The sequence below is a fragment of the Xiphophorus couchianus genome, chromosome 6 (assembly GCF_001444195.1).
Source record: "Xiphophorus couchianus chromosome 6, X_couchianus-1.0, whole genome shotgun sequence".
NCBI lineage: Eukaryota > Metazoa > Chordata > Actinopteri > Cyprinodontiformes > Poeciliidae > Xiphophorus > Xiphophorus couchianus.
Window position 1 is genome coordinate 16709017 of NC_040233.1, and position 18988 is coordinate 16728004.

Consider the following 18988-nt stretch of genomic DNA (forward strand, 5'->3'; position numbering starts at 1 on the left):
CACCACCAGTCACCACCAAACACTAAATAAAAGCTTGCTTATTTAGTTTCTTTGACTATGGAAAAAGTTATTCCATCCTACCCCGTTTTTTTATTTCATTTTTTTAATGCAAGTAAAATAATCATAATTAAAATGAGACATATTTTTTACTTTGTTATTAAGACACCTGTTAGTTTTGCATTGAAAGCATTTTATTTGATGTACACTGCCCAGCTCAAACTGGATGGGATTTTTAAAATACTTTTGCCTTGCTGTACATGAACTTCTAACTTAAGAGCATCATCTTAAAAAAGATGGTTTATTTTGCTGTACCAGTTCTTTTGATGGGTTTATTTTCTGCCTAGACCACAGCTACTTTCTGTGCAAAACATGATTTATATATGCACTTCTACTTAACATGGATGTCCTTCCAAAATAAGTTAAATATTTTTAAAAAGCCGTATTCCACAGTTGAGCTATAAGGGTATGAAATGAATTCTGAAGCCCACTCATTCTGCACAGCCAGAGTCTGTCTGTAGGCAGACCTAAAAAAAACTAACAAACCAATGCATGTATTTTGGCTGAAAAGAAAAACTGAGTAAAAAGAAAAAAATGAAAAAAGTTGGCTGTTAACAAAAATCTGTTATAAGCCGTCAACAAGTTACTAGTAATCTACCAGACTGTCCAAACTTCCCTTTTTTTCTCTCTTGTATTTCTGAAATAAGCACTGAAGGAAAAAAAAACAACTATTTTATGCCTTTTGAAATCAATTAATTTGTTTACTTCAAGAAAAATAATTGTTGGCCAAATTTTTGTCTATCTCTAGAGACATTTTAGTCTCCATAGTCAAAAATCTCAACTACTTAGTTTAATTTAGTTTTTTTGCATTTCATTCGTAGTTTATCAAAACAGATGATAAACTGCTGTTCCTTCTCACCGCCAGAAGAGAAAGTTACCATTTGAAAGCTAAATGTAACTAAAAACCTTCTGATTTCACATTTTTATCCAATTTTCTGAACGTTTAAAATATTTTTTAATTTTTTAACATAAATATCTCACTAAAACTGTTCATATGTCATTTATTTTTTCTTTTTGTATTAAACAACCTGAACGTTCCCCTTTGCTATCATTGTTTGTTAGTTTTCAGAAATAGTCATCTTTTCTAAAAGCAGGGCTGTAAGAGAAAACCGGGTATTTTTTTTAGGTACGTCAGTGAGTATTTCAAAGTATGGCTGGAGTGTTTTGGGTGAAAATCATAACCTGATTATACCCTCTCCTGGTGAGGGACAGGAGGTAATTATCAGGTGGAGTTTGCATTGCAGGGACTCTGATGGAAACATAGATCATAAGCGGCAGGATGCAGGCCCTCAGGGCTGGACGGGCTGAAGGTGAGTGGCATGTGGATAGAATTGGATATTGTTTTCAGATGGACTCACACACTCATACACACACACACTCCTTTATTGACGGATTGGCAAATATGCATTCTTGGGCCTGAGAGCCTTCACATCAACTTGAAACCCAAAACCTGCCCTTTCTGCATACCAAAGCAGTGTTCCTCTTAAAGTAATTCAACAAGACTATTCAACTCAGTTTCCAAGCCAGGCCAAATCAGGGGTTTATTCTTCAAGAACCTCAGCAAGCCCTTCTTCCATTTTACCTAATCTAACAAAACAAAAAGCTGCATTACTACTAGAGAGACAGCTGGAATAAGGTCCTCTGTAGCAGGCTGCCATTGTTAACAAATTGTCTACCAGAGCCAGATCTAAAATGGAACTGGAAAAGAAATCTATCACAGAACAGCAAGAGGGAGAAATAATGCAAATCCCAAATTGAAAAAGAATCCCCTCACAGAAAAGTTCTTCAACATCTATCTGTAATAAATGCTTGGCACGCAACTATGTGATTTCAGGTTACTTTGTCTCACCGTACAAAAGGGTCTGAAAGGGAAAGACGGAAACGACCATCATTAATTCAGACACACCAACCATCAGCCGTGGTGACGGGCGTATAACTGATGGGTGTGTTTTGTCACAACACTAGTAATTACAGCCAAATGTGCTAATCAAAAGCAAAGGAAGGGAGAAGAAGCTGAAATAAAAAGCAGAAAAGAAAAAAAAGCAGTTTTAAGGTTTCATTTGGGGATTTATAACAAGTCCCTTGCTCTTGTGCATGACTTTTGAGGGTTCCATGTTCGCTGGGTGCCTCAGATCAATTTTATCAAGGTGAGAATAAAAAATGCATAAGTTCTTTGAGAATCTGGTTCATCAAAGTACACTCACATAATCTATAATGAATCTTGTGGAGCAGAAAAGGTGTCATTTTTCAGACTTTACGGGCAGAGAACGATGACAGCAGTTTCAAGTGCCACTACTAAAGAAAAGACTTTTCTTTTTTTAATTTATAAGAAGCCAGAAAATATCTAGGCAGTTCTGTTACAAAGCTATACCAAAGTTTAAAAACTGAACAAATCTTCCATCATGCCATTCCTGTGGTTACAGATCATTTTGGAAAAAATGTCAAAGTGGGTTTTTTTATGGCTACATGTAGAATAGACCAAAGCAATGTTACCCCTCCCCCTATTACTGCTGCCCACAGCTGGTCAGGTGGCTGAAAGAAGACTTCTACAGTTTTCCCCTGATTACAATAAAAACAAAGTTGACCACTTGGAAATTAACCAGTGATGGAAAAACAGAAAGCCAAGTTTTGGGAACTAAAGGAGCAATACCGTATATTAATGTGATATGGACCTAAAAAGTCAGCACAATTTGATGTGGTATTTAATTAAAAAATTATAAAGGTGACTTTAACAACTGTTTCAAAATGTATTATTGTTTATTGGACAGTAAATAAATTAGTCACTGCTAACAGTCAGAGATTTCGAGACATAAATACTGCTCCAAGCAGATATGCTAACCTTAAAAAGCCATACCTATATAAGTATTAACTTGAAAAAGTAAATACATACAATTACCACTTTCACCTTCATAAGATATCAATACTATAACTGTTTCTAAAACATTGATTGGGCTAAACCACCACTGATTTAAGAGCAGAATAACAATATCATATAATACTCTGCACAATAGGTTGTTGTAAACTAGCTAAATTTTAAAGCTAAATTTCTGTCTGAAAATATTTACCTAAATCAAACAATAACTAGACGGTACTAAACTGTAATAATTAATATGTTATAGTATTTAATAAAAAGAAAGTTTTGTTGCTTTTCTGTTTTAAATAAAAGCAATTATATAATGTTACATATTTCAGCTTTATAGTCTTGGGGTAATTACTGTGAAAGTATGGTATTTTTATTCAAGGTTATCAGACCATGTGATTTTCATCCTGGTTTGTGCCTAGACTAGAATAATATTTCAAAACTTCAAGGTTAAACTAAAGGAGACCTTGGCAACCTATCTGACTTCTTTTCACTTCTCAAAAACAGCTTACAACAATTTTCACTAATGAATTCCACACATTCATAATGTGTTGAATACTAACACATTATGGTTGCCTGGAATTGCATTAATTCCACTTTCTGAGAACTTACCTTGTGTACAGTGAAAGCACAGAAAAAGGAGCAGGAGGCAGCGAAGCACTGGACACCTCCACAGCGCAGAGGCCATCGTGTCGCAGTTAGCAAACGATCCAGATGACTGATGGGCTGATAACAGCGTTTCAAAGTGTCGCAGTCAGAGGATGGAGAGCCGGTAAAACTTCAGCGATCAGTAGGTCTTGGAGAAGTATTGCTGAGCATCTTTTTGTCTAGAAGTAAACAAAAAAAAGAGAAAACTGTGTAAAAATTTAGTGATTGAATGGTTAATGTGACTATAGTGCCAGCAATTCAACATGTGAAAGACTCAAGAATTCATTAGTGGGTTGCATTTGAAAAAAATAGCAGTAAATATCTGAACAACATGAATGCCAATGTTCAAAAGAAGGTTTGATCAAACGAGGATATGTTTAGAGTTCAAGTTCTTCCAAATCTAACTTGTTTTTCTCACCATATATTTATAAGGGTGCCAACATAAGAGCAAAGCACATAACACACTTGAGCACTTATTCAGCACTGTACCATTACAACCAACTGTTTACTCTGCATTATTCTCCTACGTCTCTGTGCTTAACCTTCTACATTTGCTGCCAGTTCACCGCAGGAGAAAGCATGTCGCTCTGGCAACACGTTAATACAGAACGCCATTACAGACGAGGCGGCTTTGAGAGCTACTTTTGTTTCCTGCCTTATCAAGGGCCGGCAAAAACGGTCCTTTGTCTGCACAAGAAGCGAAAGGTTAGAGCCTGAGACAGACTAACACACAAGACAGATAAGCTGCTTACCAAAGTCAAACACCGGGGTAGGATGTGTTGTGTGTCACATGTGAAAGGCCACACACTCACACCCCCACACACACACACACATGCCAACATGCTTATTCATATGAGTGCTTGAATAAATACATAGTTAGCAATGTTAATGCATATCCTGGCCTGGAATCATGTTCAAAAATTCAATTAGAGCAAAAAGAAAAAAATATATATATATTTAGTTTGGTGTGTTTGCAATTCTCTATGCAGTAATAGTAGAGATGCACCGAGAAGTTGGGCAGTGAATCGAAACAGACAAATTTTCTGCTTGATCAACACTGGATCAGATGGAAACCTAAAAATCCTATCTGTTTCTAATTAGTGAATGCACCGAATTAAACACCACCCCACTGTGCTGAGCAGACGTCCACACTTTGATGTGGACGTTGTAATTGAGTGACTGTGCTACCTGGTAATATAAGATAGTAAAGCCAGTTTAAACTTTTAAATTTAAAAAAACTTTTTAAAAAAATCTTAAAACTTGCATTATAGTGTCATATTACTTCTGCGCCTAACATAAATAATAGCCATTCACAGAAAGCTATAAAAAAATTCAGAGACATTCTTAGGTCTTCCCTAAGCTAAAGTCTTTAAGAAGAGTCTGATTCATAATTTGAAATAAAGTTGGTCACAAAATGTCTGATTGGTGCATCTCTAAATAATACATCCACCAAATGCCACACATAGGTCACTTGCTACTTGTCTTCATGTAGAAGGGAGTAAATATTCCCTTTTGCTGAATGTTGCTCCCTCTGAGCCACCTTTCAACTGCCGTGATTATTTTATAATGAACCCAAAATATGAGCAGCAGAGCAGTCAGCGCTGATCACTCTCTGGGCCTCGCTAATACACCTAGATATTTTTGGCAACATAAAAACCCCACAAAACATGGGAGAGACTTCACATTAGCATACTCAGACATTATTCAAGCAAATATTAGGCATTTTAAATACGTGACCAGAACCTGGTAGAGGTGAAATAAAAGCTTACTGGTTCTCCAAGCAGCTTGTCGAAGCTTGAAAATATTTATTTTTACTTGAGGTCACCCTGACCGAGCTACTGAGCTGCAAACTCTGAGCCAAGAAGACACACATGCAGCCAACTTAAAATTTATCAGCCAATCTTAGGTGTGTTTATGGGAATTGTGCTTTTATTTTTCTTGCAGTTGTTTATCTGGCAGTGGCGCCGAAGCAGATCAGATAAGAACAAAGAGGAGCAGGCTCGCTCTCCTCTATGGGAAGTCTGAGTCCATGTCTGCTGATGCAGCTTGCAGTCCTCAGTTTACCAACACAGCTTCTACAGGCTCAATACTGAAGAGAGCAACTACTCTCCAGAGACAAACCGGACTTCTGCAGCCACTTAATAATCCTCCAAATGTGAGGCTTTAGGTTGTGGCATAACCATAATAGTCGCTGGCAGGAGAGGACTGGAGACGGCTGGGGACTGCTGATCAAGGGGCGTGCCCCTGCTCTTCTGGTCTGCTGGACCTACTGAACCCCCTCCAAAGCCCCTCCAGACACTAGGGGGTGAGATCCTGCCCAGTCTTGAAGATGAAGGCTTGCCCTCTTCACCTCAGGGTACTTTCTCCTGATCAGCTGTCACCCTGCTGAGTAACATTTCCCCTCTCTCCCTTAAGCTGGTGGAGGACACAGCCATGTTCATCTTTTCTATTAAAAAAAAAACAAAAAAAACTCTGTTTTGTTTGGAGGGATTTCTGCACTGAATCGGTCCAGACTTGAGATAAACGGATTAGGCGATTAACATGAAGATGCTTTACACGAGCACTGACAGACGCATCATAATTTCACATCAGGGAACAGGGGGAGTTGACGTAATTTGGTGGATGAGGGCCTCAATGCTTCCGAGCAGAACATTATTTTAAAAGGTAAATGAGTCACATTTAACCCTTTAAGATACAGAAAAATCGTCTGCACTGAGCCGCCCTACAGCCTCAAAACTGAGGTTGACACAGGGCCAGCATTTCTGCATAATGATCGTCTGTAGAGATGCACAATCACTTTTTCTGGTTTTCTTTAAGGTCTGACCTGCCTCTTTCAATTATGACTAATTCAGCTTTTTTAAGAGAAAAAATGTTCTGCACTTTGATAAAAGTAGTAGTTTTGAAACCATCAGAAAGTATCTCGTTTATCACCTCTATCTGAGCTCAAAGGAATAAATCAGAAATTCAACTTAAGTCATCATTGAAATATTAGCATGTGCAAAATCGTAATTGCGAAGGACTGCATAGATGCAATATTTTCTTGAATAATATGTCATAAACCTGATGCATTAATTCAATATGGATTTTTACAATTTGAGATGCAAAGAGTACAATTTGAGAAGAGCGAGTAAACATGTACAAATTGCAATTAGTGTTCCCCACATAACAGAGTTCAATAAAAACTTCACAATTACAGAATTTCCTTCATGCAAATCAAATTTCAAATACTGTTGGCTGATGGGTGAAGCTGGTGGTAGGTTTTAATTATAGTTAGAGCAGTGCGATACAACGTTACCTAACAAATCTCCTGTCAATCAGGATGACGTAATAATTTATAGGCCTATATCTAATCTTCCTCTATTATCTAAAATGTTTGAAGACATAGTAGCTAATCACGTGTAGGTGCATCTAAACAGTGATTTCTCTCTAAGATTCATTCATGCTCATTATGATGATGTTAAAACCGATGCTGAAATCTGACTGAAACCTGTCAGGTTCAGAATGATTTAAATTTTAAAGAAAGATGCAGTTATTGCAGATTTATAAATATCGCCCACTATGACATACAGTGTGACTATTTTTTCATGAGTCCACACTTGCAATGCACACCAACACACTACAGATAAGGGACATTCATTTTGATCTGTGCATTAAGATCCCCTTCCTTAAAAACACACATCATAGTCCCCAAGGTTTTCCTTCCATTAGCAGCTTATCTGTCTGGAGAAAAGGACGAAAGCCCCACCAATGAAATGAAAAATGATTCACAAACATTCCTGACATCTGTTTTCTTTTGTCTCTCATGCCGACACAGTTGAAACCCAAGGAGAGAGATCAATCATCAGTTAAGATAATGGAGAAAATCACAGTCCACAGCAAATTTTTCACATCAGCCTGATAGAAATAATAAACAAGCATTTAAAAATGGACAGCGAGCAATTAAAGGATAATTAAAACAAATGGACAAGAGGAGACGGCCCACATGTCTTAACATGAAATACAGGGCTGGCTGCAGCAGCCGCCTGAATGAATGCGAGACTCCTTTGACAAAGCTTGCGTCTGCCTCACTCAAGCTGGAGAGGCGTCCGTTGAAAGAGAGATGGGGGAGAAAGAGGCGAGTGTGGGAGTTTTGAAGACGGAAGGGACTAAATAGCTGTGAGAGTTGAGGGGGGTGACTGGCAAAGGAGGCAAAGAATGGAAGGGGGAGAAAGAAATGGGGCAGTGGGGTCATTGAGGAGGATTGACAGGCTGTGAGTACGACGTGACCTTGTGGGTTTGCCTCCAAGTTTTCTCAACAGGCTTAGAGAAGACAAAAATAAAGCCCAGGAATGTTAATTTATTTTCAATTGTCAACACCCAGAAGAGAGCGTCAAAGAGCGCATACATACATATCAAGTAAGACTTGAACAAAAAACTAATGTGCAAGTCCAAGTGTAGGCTGAAAATCTACAAGTGAAATAGAGATGTGAAGCTGTGGTGCTGGATCTTACCAACACAATGATACGTCTTCCACTCAGTGAATAAGTACTAATTTGGAGAACTTTCTGCCTCCAACCCCCATGCCCTACATTCAGAAGCAGAGAAGACACATTCAAGAAGGGAATTTCAAACACCAGAACGCGGTTGATGGACTAGAAGCGAAAGACAGGAACTACAGGAACTAAGAAAATACAGCCTCGGGGAAATTTTCTTCCTGTCCTCGGTGCACCATGATGTTTTGGGGGAACTCTTTTGTCATGACAGTCCTGTCAGAGTTACGCTTTAAACCCCTGCAGGGATATGATGTCATTTCCTTGGCTCCACCGGTGATGAAGACAAGTCCCCACCAACATCCAGAAACAGAGCTGAACCTTCACACAGCACAGTCTGCCAAGTGTGCTTCATCAACAGTTCGATGATAAGATAAACTGCTATCAGGATTAACTGGCTGTAAACGGGTTCGCAGCTGCACATGGTGAAACAACAAAACATGCTGACGACTTCCTAATTGGAACTCAATCCTCTTAATTTTCTCAACTAATGAGCAGATTGATTGGAAATTAGGTCATTCTGAAAAATGAATGTTTAGCAGTTTGAAAACTGTAAAACAAAAAGAAATAGTTTTCCTATTCTACTTAAAACCTTCAAGCACACTTTTTATTACATATTTTTGAAAAATGAGCCTTTATAAGCCATAACTACAAAAACAGTCTTCCTCTTCAATGAAAAGCAATTCTGGGCAGTTCTTCTTTGCACCGTTTCTTCGGTTCATTGTTGTGTGAACACTCATTAACTTAAAACTTTGGATCATTACAATACTTTAATTGTTTTGGTCAACAATGATTCTCTTTCCGACTTGATGCTGTGCTCGGAATCATTGTCTTGTTACAGTGTTGGCTACATTTCAGCTGTCGGACAGATGGCTTCACATTTGACTCTACAGTTCTTTTGTGTACTGAAAAATTCGTCGTCATCTCATTTAATGCAAGATACCACAGTTCTGTAGCAGTCCAGTAAAACAAGCTCATCACCCCTCCACCATGCTTGACAGCTGGCGAAAGGTGTTTGCACTGATATGCTCGGTCTTGTGTTTGCCAGTCATCTTGCTGTGGATTATTATCAAGCATCTCCATTTTGGTTAAGTCTTTCCAGAGGCCATTGTTCCACATGTCTTTTTCACTTGTTCAGATGTAAATTAGTAAGCCTTTCTGACATGTCTTTTTTTTTTTTAAATAAAAAGAGCTCGTTTTAACAACCTTTTGAAGACTACAAAGAATTTTAACATCCAACAAACTCAGAAACATTATTTTTATAATTTCTTTGAACACTTCCCTGTCTGACCTTGGAATGAACTTCCTGACATCCATTTCAAGGAAGACTGGCAGGTGTCATGAATGTTTTCTACTTGTGAATAATCGTTCTTACTGTCAACGATTGACTACAAATTGTTTGGTTAACGTACTTATGACCCCTTTCCAGAATGATGGGCAGCAAAAATTGCTTCACAGAGTGTATTACTGATGTATTTCCCCTTTGGTGTACCTCGATGTACTAGGCCAGAAAAGTGCCAAAATGTTCCCTTTGATCCAGGCACTCTATCTTGCAAACATACATCCATAGCTCCTTTAAAAGAAGCAAACTTGTGGTTTCCCAATAGCCTGCTGACATGTTACTACTGTATTACCTAAAATATGAAGCTAAAGAATAAACAGAACACCTTCTTTTATTGTAATCTCTTTGACAGAAGTTCGTCTTAGTTCCAATGTTGCATTTAAATAAAAGTTTTTTACAATCACATTATGAAAATACATTTTGTTAAGTATTAAATAAATAAATTTTTGTTTAGAGTTTAACTAAGCATGCTGGTTCAGTCAATGGCATTGGTTATGCCTGGCATCCATCAGAGAACAATACAGCTGACATGTTTACAGTGATTATATAAGAAATTAATATATCTACATATGAAATTCAGTTTGTAGCTATAGCTAGATTAGCCACAGCACTAACACTAAGCTAACCTGAACTTGTAAGCCTTTAGGCACATTTTACCAATGAACATCACAACCACAGCTGTCAGGGGAAATGTTTACATGGCACCTTATTAAAATAAACTGAAAACGGTTGTACCTAGCCTTAACACTTTTGTGCTAAAGTCATGCTTGATAGCAAGCTAAACTTGCTTACCCTGAGAAATCAATGCCTATTAACAGTAGAGTTTTAACGTTTAATAAGCCATAAAATAAGCCATTTTTTTTACAAAATAGGACAAACCTAACAACTTATTTTGCTAAATAGCTATATTTTTAAATAGAATTTTACAAATTTATTTAAGATGTGCTAAAGATACTTCCATACCTTTCACTGATATATTGATTAAAATCTACCCAAATTAAATATTTTATTAGTGCATTAAGCCTGAAGCTTTTATTCATTGTCTTTTTTTTCTTGGAATAAATGACTTCAGTTGAAAATGAGGTACTGCTAAGAAAAAAAATATAAAGAAATAAATACGCTTTTGAGGTGAAATGTCCTTGAACACAGCGCACATAGCCCACACAGAAGCTCTCTGTAAGGTGCAAGGCTTCTTTATTTTATTGAGACAGTACAACGGTTGGTGTGTTCAGCGGCTCCTGGCCAAGTGATTGAGTCAGGAGATAAGATTGAGTGCCAACGGCCAAATGGAAATGGTGAAAACAGAGCGGGTTGGGCAAAATACGTTAAGTAAAGTAAAGAGAACAAAGAAAGTAAAGAGTCACAACCAGGTTAGTGTCAAGCAAAATAAAGAAAGAATTTGTGCCTGGAGTGACATTAAAAAAAAAAAAACACCTGTCAACAAAATAATGACTCATGCCTAAACTAATTACAGTTATGACTGCTACATCTCTCAGCAACAGCAAATTTACCTCCTGACAATAATTATCACTGATTCATCAACTGCATATGCAATGTATATAAAACAAACTGTTCATGCTGTTTTATACCTGTTCTGATTTCGCTATCAACCCAAAACAAAATCTACCAAATTAACAGCGAGAGCCACCTATTGATTCTGAGCTGCAGTCTAGGGAGAATGGGGATTTCTAAAAGTCCTAAATAGATTAAAGAGCAGTCCTGTTTTGTACAAGCAGAGCAATATCCTGAACAAATAAATTTTACTAGGTTACTGATATGTAATTTCCTAGCATCAAAAACAGAAACAGAACATTATGTTTCGCACCAGTGTGCATGCATATTGCACGGCTCACTGGGGTGTTTTGGGGATTGTGTGTTTTCAGAATGTGGTTCTCAGGAAAATGTAGCTTTGAAATGGTTCACAGGAGACAGCTTGTGCTTGTTACTCCATCATAATTAATACTTGCGACTGGGAAAACTGTAAACAGTGCATGTTTGGCACTTTGCTTTATAACTGATTTAAATAGTTCATGCATTATCATAATTGTTGGATATTTTTCTGCCAATCAGCCCAATCTGACATTTTCACAAACCTGGAAATTTAATTATTCAAAATTAGACTTGCAGGTGCATTTCAATAAATTATATAGTCGTCAAAAGGCAATTTATTTCAACTAATATTTTATTTATTAGTTGATTGCGCAGTTATATTTTTGAAGTTCAAATTGAACAGCTGCTTAACTTCATTAATTTTTGGTAGACTATAACATTTCGAGTCGCACGCATTCAAACTCTATTGACTATTAAATATAAGAAAAAAATAGACTGTAAACTGTTTGTAGACAAACATTTGCAGTTTTTTCTCTTTGCTGACACCTGACTCAGACCTTGATAACGAAGATCAAGTAGGAGGTTTGGGTCACTTTAATTATGGAAAAGTAAAAGAAGAGTGAGAAGAATAAGAAATTACATCACAATATTCAAAAAATTATAGTGGAATTTAAAGCTTTCTTGATAATATGCAGCCCTCAAAAATCAGAATGCTTAAGATTTCTGACTTGCTATTTGTCCAGCAGACAGTTATTCACACCCTCCATAGGAATGGTAAGGTACAAATTGTTATTCTTTTAGAAGGAGGCTGTGTGCAAAGTGCTGCATGCCAAAAAATTCAATAGAAAATTAAGTGGAATGAAAAAGTCTTATGAAGTCAAAGCTCTTCTAAAACTATGGGAATGTGTTCACCAGATTTGGATTGAGACAAAATTCATTGCTTCAAGACCTGAACACAGACTTATCCAGGACATCAGCTACAACTGTTGTATTGCTTGCTATGCCACTGCTTATCCAGATCCTAAGGAGGAAACAAAGAGAAAGGGAATAAACTGTCACTGGGCCAAATATTCTATTGAAATAAAATTGTGCATTTTATTCAGAAAATCTTGCTATACTGATACAGTAATTCAAACAAAAGGAACCCCAACATGTATTAAATGTGTATTCATAGACAGTAGAATAATATTTTATTGATATTAGAATGCAATTTTCTGATAAACCCAATTTTAAGTGTGTGATCATTTAGATAACCATAATTATCAGAAATAAATGCAGTGCATCACTCTGTGTGCAAAGGTTCTATATAACAAGTTTTTCTTTCTGAAATGAATTAATGAAAAATTAATTTTCCAAATGTATTCTTCATTGAGCTTCGAAAAAACGAATCTCAGCATATTCAATTAAAGAAGCTAACATTTTATTTACTATTTTACTGTAAGTGGATGTTTTCTGTTTGGCTCTGAAATTAATAGACTGACCTAAGAACAGATGGTTAAGCAGGAAGGTCGCCAAAGAGGAACACAGAGCAGTCTGGTACTGACACAGCGAAGAAAAGTTTCTTTTTTCAAATCAATCTCTTCATACATTTTTCTCAAAGCCTCACTTCTCACCTCCTCCATGCATCATTCTCACACTCCCCTGCATTTATCCACAAAAACGCCCACACGTGAGCACACACTCCTCTCACCTCCGGCTCCCTCCGATGTTAAACAGCATTTTCTTTTTTTACAAGCAGCCATAACTGGCTTGGCAATGTCAGCTCCACCTGAACACACTAAACACACCACACAACAGATCTGTTCACTTTCAGCACATTTACGGCGAGTGATATGTTGATGTTAACACCTCCTGGAGGTAAAGAAAAAAAAACTAAGCACACTGATGTGATATTAGATTTTTACACACTCTAAAGCCCCATTCAGACTAGATTAGTTTTATCAGGAGGGAGCGCATAAAGCTAATACATAACATCTGTGATGTTAATGAGCAACATGCAGGCAGGGGGAAATCTGTCTAATCAGTCTCTAACGTTACACAACTCCATTCATGTGCTTCCATTGTGCCAGAGATGGATCATAATAATCAGATACAATTTCCATAGTTGACGGCAACTTGTTCAAACACAGACAAAAGAAATGCTGCATCTGGGCCGAAGTGATCTCAGCTCTGGGGTTAGAGCCAGAACAGCCCTTGGAGTCCCGCCTTCTCCAAAAGGAAATGACACATTATTTGCAAACTATCACAGGGATGTCGCCACGGATGGGACAAGCTCTGGTTTTATTGGTGTTATTTCTGCTGTAAGGGAAGGTAAGGGAGGAAGCTCCTGCTGCTAAAATTGATACAAGTTACTGACATGCAAGATCCAGGCACTGCTTTAATATTTGTGATTATTACCCATCTCACACTAATCCTGTAAAAATAGAAAATTGTATCTCAATAGATAACTAAATAACTTTATTCCCCCCAAATACACAAAGCATACTGTTGAACAGTAATAAAAAGTCATCATTAATACTAATCAGGGTAGAACCACAGAAAAGATTTTAAAATGAATTGTGTTAGTTTGAAAAAAAAGAAACATGAAGTCAGAGGTGAAGTTCAGAATTATACTGAAGTTTTATGTTAACTAAAACATAAAAATGAACCAATCAAGCTTCTCCTTCTGTAAAGTTTCACCCCCGTTATTAAGGTTTTTAAAGAACAATAATAAGGTGTAGGTAGCAGTTTTAAATGGGAGAGAAAATGAACAAATTACAGTTATATCTATTTAGACCCAGTCATTTCTCCGTAATTTGTGTCAGATTTTTATTAAACTCAAATACAGTGCCCGATTGATGTGTTTCTTAACTGAAAAAACAAAGTTTCTAGTTTTGATGCCAATGGTTCCAAAATTCTGATTTTTCAGCAATTGATTTGCAGATTGCTGAGTTTCAATTTCTGGCTGATTGGCTGGTGCAGCTCTGCTAAAACCTTTTAAATATTTGTCAGATTATTTTTGTATACACATTTTCCAAGCAGTGAAAAGAGAAAAAAAAACAAGACACTTAATGGACTGCTACCTGAAATTGTATTTTTAACTTGACCATATATCTTAGTTTTGGTATTTGCATATTTATTGCCCAATATTTTCTATCTGGTTCCAAACTGATATTTGATTCCCATAGCTCATGCAGTTCATGGGAACTGCAACCAGAAAGTAATTTGAGTATTCAAAATAGGCTTATGTCATCATTTAGCACTTTTTATTACAGTTTTAGAATTTCCTGCAGGTAAGATAACAATACATGGAACAAGTTGAGGCTGGCAACATAGCAGCCCTACAGGCAAAGCTTTGAAACAGCTGAAACATCTTTCAACAGTTGATTAGAGGAAAAAACTAATTTACATGTTTTTCTTTTTTTTTTTTTAAACACAGTTTATATCACCACCCAAAGTGTAGAAAACCAAAATCAGACTTTGTCATTCAAAATAATAGGACATGAACCAGATGTTGATCTTGTTGAACCTTCAAATGATGCATTTGTATCAACCAGTGCTGGTTTATCCCAAAGTTGGTTGTGTTTTACTCCAAAAAAAAAAAAAGCACAATCCACAAATTTTGTATTAGTCTGTTTTTTATAAAGATGTGACAAAAAATTCCAATAGAGATGTGTTGGAGAAGCATTTCAGTTAAAAGATGGACAAACTGCAAAAAACTTGTGATTTCTAAGTGAGAAAAGTTACCTATGTGAAATAATGACTTTGAATAACTCCAATGGTAATTAAGGCTACTTCACAGGAGACCCACACATAAAAGCTTTTCAACTTCCCTAGAGACAACTGTGACATTAGAAAATCATCTAATCAAAGCTTCATAGATTGAATTGGAGTCATAAAGACAAAAAAGGCATTGTTACACTTTAAGAATGGTCAAAATTGCAACTATATAGACAGCCTGTACAACTAAAATCGGTGTTTTAGATCAATTGGAACTGATCCAAGTATTTCAAAAATATAGTGTAAAAAGATACATTAAAAACTATTGAAATTGCTTGACAAAAGCAAGACTTTACAACTGAAGATTTTAATAAATCGAATAATGAAATTTTGGTGATAAAGGTTTTCAGATAAATTGCAACGTACAACATCAGGATAGAAAACAAAAATGTGCTAATTTTTAACATGATTGATGAGCTTAGTAGAACGTTTTAAACCTACTCATACACATAATTATACAAAATGTTTAGATTTTATCAGGAGCCATTTCGTAATTACATGAATAAACTAAACAGATGGAGAGAAATTAGGCAAAACTGAGATGAACTTTGAGTAACACGGACAAATATCCACATTATTTGTGTAGCCCCTAGCTCACTTTATTATGAGACGTAGTGTAATGTTTATCTGAAAGTCAGACTTTTAAAGCTGTTTTATCTCAAAAACAAATCAGTTCTTCAGACCCAGTTTACATCACTCAGACAAGCTGTTAGGCCTCTCCCGACATTCCTGTCTGCAACCCGTGCTCGCTACGCTTTCACACAGCTTCTAGGAGCTATTTAGAGTTAGATGAATTCTTTCAGCAGCATGAGAAACAATTTCATGCAGTGACTGTTTCGCCACAATGACAACTTTATGGCTCGCCTCACATGCATTGATATAGCCATCCTTCTTGTTTCCACACATTCCTGGAGCGGATTCACCTTAATGTTTGTCCGAACTCTAAACTCCGGTCTGCTTCGCATTACCCGTGCGTGGTGGGCCCGTGGGCTTTCTTCCCCGTGTGGTCTGTATTGATGCAGTTTTGACACCTCGGCGCCTGACATGCATCAAGCTGCTTTAGATCCTGACTATAGAGGCCCTGCAAATCTCCAAATAAGACCTAGAAGAAGATTTGTCAGATTAAACTAAAGAATGACTTTAGTGTTGCATGTCACAACAAGTTGCAGATAATCATATGTCGAACACCGCATCAAAGAACAAAAGTGTCGTAATTTATGTGATTACTGTATGTAACTATCCATTTTAGCTTTAGATACAAAAATTACTGAGCATAAAAAAGTTGAAGCAAATAGTGACTAACAAGAACATCAACTTTATGTAATTCTCAAGTGTTAAATCCTTTTAAGTAACACTTTGAATGGGTATTTTAAGCAAAATGAGTCAAAAATCACTGTCATTTATTTCTATTCAGCTCAAGAAATTCAATGTGAATTGCTGAAAATAAACACTAGAAAAAGAAGTGACAGCCAGTCACAAGGCGTGTTCATTTCACCCTTTACTCATACAGCTCTGATTAACATGGAAGCTTCAAGCATGTCAGCACACCAACAAACACTTTCTAGCATCACTAAAAATATTGACTGACATGAACCACAATGAAATTCAAAAAGAGAAAAAATTACAAAGAGAAGAATCTTCATTGTCACCTTGGAACCATTTTAGCTTTTTAGCACCGAACATCATCTATATATGAACATGTTCCTGCTAAGGAATAAAAGCCATACAAATACATTGAGTGGCTAAAAATTGTCCAGTCCCTGAGTAAATCTTATTGGCTTTCCAACTTGCACCTGGTACACTTTTAATTTGGGTTTTATGTAAAGTCAATATAAGCCTTCAGAGATAAAAGGGATGCAACAACGTGTTTAGAAGTGAAGTTTCTGCTTCCCCACTGCTGCATTTTGCTCCTGTAATTTTTTCCAAATAAAACTGTGATGGCAAAAACAGACGGGGATGTTCCAGGGAAACCCCTGGAAAAGCACTGTATCAATGGGGATAACTTTTACAGTATGCTGTCTTTTGATAGTGTCACCAGAACACGGAAAAAAGTCAACTGTTTCTTTAAATGATGCTCTTCTAATCTATCTACTCTAGCAACTATTCAAAATTCCTTGTCTTGCCCCTCAAATAGTAGTAAACAGAAATGGTCATGCTGGACTGTTTTTTTGTTTTTGTTTTTTTTACATAACATCACGTCTCACTGTTTATACATGTCATGGGTAAAAATGCAAAAAGGACAATTTCCAACTTGATTTGCCATGACCAGTGCCAAGGACAACAGAAACTCAAAAATCATATCTTTTTCCGATCAGTAAGCACATTATATATAAGCACTACCAGGTTGTAGCAACAACATCTCTCTTTGGATGAAATCAGAATAAACAGAAATGTAGGGAAGCAATCGGAGAGGAAGGTGTATTTTTTTAACACTGCAGTTCATTCAGGCTGCAAGAAAGCGAGAGGGGGTGAGCTTTTCAGGAGTTGAGAGGAAGGCTAAACAGAGTACAGCAAAATTGGTCTGTTTTATCCATTTTATCATCTGTCTGTTATGGAACATGGTAGCTTTTGGAATGCTGGCTCAGATTAAATTTAAGAATACAAGTAACAATCCTCCTGGGAATACACACAAAGACCATAGTTTTAATAATGCTAGCCACCCTAATCTCTAGTACCAACCACTTTAAAATCAAGTCTGTAATCGTTTAGCTTTGTTTTGAATTATCAAAATACTCTTTTACAGAACTTACTCTCTCACATAAACTGTGACATCTCCTCTGGTCCGTATATAAATATTTAATGATCGCTCATGGATAGGAGGCAGAAAATCTATTCCAAACACTGTTCTTGTGTCTTTTACTGTTACAGCTCTCGGCACCCTAAAGCTTAACAAAAACAGAGATAAGGAATCTGCACCAAATTCAAATCACTGCATCGAAAATCAAAATCTAATTAATGTTAAAATATGTTGAAAAACAATAGTGCTGTATGCAATTTATTGAGAATGATAATAATGCAATACTAGTTAAATTTACTAGTATTTAACTAGTGTGGTGTTTGAGTCAAAACTCAAACACCACAAAGACCTACAAAGACATTGTCAATGTCTTTACAGATAGACATTGTAAAAACATAACATTATTTCTTTACCACATCAAAACTGTAATAATATGATGAATACTACCTTGTGTTAAAAACAAATCCAAAATTATTGAGATAGCAATATTTAGACATCCTGAAAAGTCTGATGGAAGTGTAAATTACCTTTTCGGTATTTAACAAAAAGGACATTTCAGTCTGTTTACCTTGGGAAACCAGACAGTGAAATTGCTTTAAATACAAAAACTCCTGCAACATGAGGTCAAACTACTGTGGTCCTGTAAAACTGCCTCCCACACCTCAGCCATTACTGGACTGTGTGGAGTAATCGTCAAAAGTAATGAGTCCCAAAGGAAGGCTGCCAATACTATTAAGGACCCACCACCATGTTTTACTGTTGATAGTACATATCTACTGGTTTTTCCCTGCAGGTAAAGCCATCAGGATGCAGAGAGGGGAGCATTTAACACTGCGTTAATTTTTCAGCGTCTCCATGCTGGGGAAGCCTTTTTATGACTGGGCCAGAGATGAAAGTGTATCCTGAAGGGCATCGTTAATACCTGCAATGATATTCAGCTCAGTGTGTTTACCGGGGTCTTGGTGAACATACGGGTTCATTTTGATTTTCAGAATGTAAAGATGTTTACCAGCTAGTAAATTACTGTGAATTTTTCCTCCTTTGATTCCATCCACCATGTCTCTGCGTGATAACTTTGAGCTGATAATTGTGACTAAAGAAGCCTCTGCACTTTTTACTAAGAATGCAAAATATTTGGTAATTTCACCAACATTAATTTATGGTATAATTTCCACCAAGGGGAAGAGAATATCAAGTCTATCCAGCAATAAAATTAACATAATATT

At 36.7% G+C, this 18988-nt stretch overlaps 1 protein-coding gene across 9 annotated transcripts in view; it reads right to left on the reverse strand.

Annotated features, from left to right (window-relative positions):
- adgrl2b.1 (adhesion G protein-coupled receptor L2b, tandem duplicate 1) overlaps positions 1 to 18988 on the reverse strand; it is a 130948-nt gene that overhangs the window by 95643 nt on the left and 16317 nt on the right. For all 9 annotated transcript variants that reach the window (XM_028020815.1, XM_028020819.1, XM_028020816.1 and 6 more), the window contains exon 2: positions 3530 to 3744. In XM_028020815.1, coding sequence (XP_027876616.1) covers positions 3530 to 3605 — 76 coding nt within the window. In that variant the 5' untranslated portion in view covers positions 3606 to 3744. The remainder of the gene's footprint in view (positions 1 to 3529; positions 3745 to 18988) is intronic.